The sequence below is a fragment of the Saprolegnia diclina genome (genome assembly GCF_000281045.1).
Source record: "Saprolegnia diclina VS20 unplaced genomic scaffold supercont1.98, whole genome shotgun sequence".
Lineage (NCBI taxonomy): Eukaryota > Oomycota > Saprolegniomycetes > Saprolegniales > Saprolegniaceae > Saprolegnia > Saprolegnia diclina.
This window is the reverse complement of record NW_008246165.1, coordinates 181451-182312: the sequence shown is the minus strand read 5'-3', so window position 1 is coordinate 182312 and position 862 is coordinate 181451. Positions and strand designations below refer to the sequence as shown.

General features: G+C 56.1%; 1 protein-coding gene across 1 annotated transcript in view; it reads left to right on the top strand.

Annotated features, from left to right (window-relative positions):
- Positions 1 to 405: 405 nt before the first annotated feature.
- The window catches only part of SDRG_15697 (hypothetical protein), a gene marked incomplete at both ends in the record, with an annotated part of 590 nt that continues 133 nt past the window's right edge, over positions 406 to 862 (top strand). The window contains one exon of the mRNA XM_008621876.1: positions 406 to 858. Coding sequence (XP_008620098.1) covers positions 406 to 858 — 453 coding nt within the window. The remainder of the gene's footprint in view (positions 859 to 862) is intronic.

The window sequence follows — 862 nt, the reverse complement described above, 5'->3', positions numbered from 1 at the left end:
GTGCATCCTGCGCAATGTGAATGTGCGAAGCAGTAGGTTTTAGCTGGTGTAGCTCGTCCAAACGAATGCGTGGGAAATCGTGCCACACACAAACGGTGGGTGTCTATCACATACCGGGTATTTGGCGTTGGAGTGGAGCGCACAGAGGGAGTGGAGTACGTTTATCAGTCCGTCTTTGGTCTCCGCGATCTTCTCGGTGGCGTCGTCGTCGTTTGAGATATGCACTTCAACCTGGAATTATTTCGTTTAGCATACGACTGTTGTGCCGTCGGGTTGGACTGCCACGTCGACACAACAACGACCGGAGTCATCCAAATCAGATCTCGGATCTTTTGTGAATCTGTCGGCCCTCAGGACGACACCATCACGGAACCTCATTGTTTGATTTTCTCCCAAACCCCAAGTATGAAGCTTTTCCACGTCTTCCCAGTTCTCGCCCTCGTCGTCGCGACAACCAGCGCATCGTTCCGAGCGGGCCACGGGTCGCTTTCGGCGGTCGCAGAAGAGACCAAGTCCCTCACCGAGCTCTACGAAGAAGCGCGCAAGGAAGGCGGCAATCTCGTGGTCTACCACGGCGGCGACCACGCCACGCAGCAGGACTTCGTCGCTGATGCCTTCCGGGCTACGTTCCCGGATCTCAACTTGACCATGATCGTCGACTACAGCAAGTACCACAACGTTCGTATCGACAACCAGATCGAGACCCAGACGCTCGTCGCGGACGTCGTCGCGCTCCAGACGCTCAACGACTACCCTCGCTGGAAGAAGCAAGAGAAGCTCCTCCAGTACAAGCCCAACGGTTTTAGCAACATCTACGACGGCTTCACCGACCCGGATGGCACGTGGCTCTCGCACGCCGTCT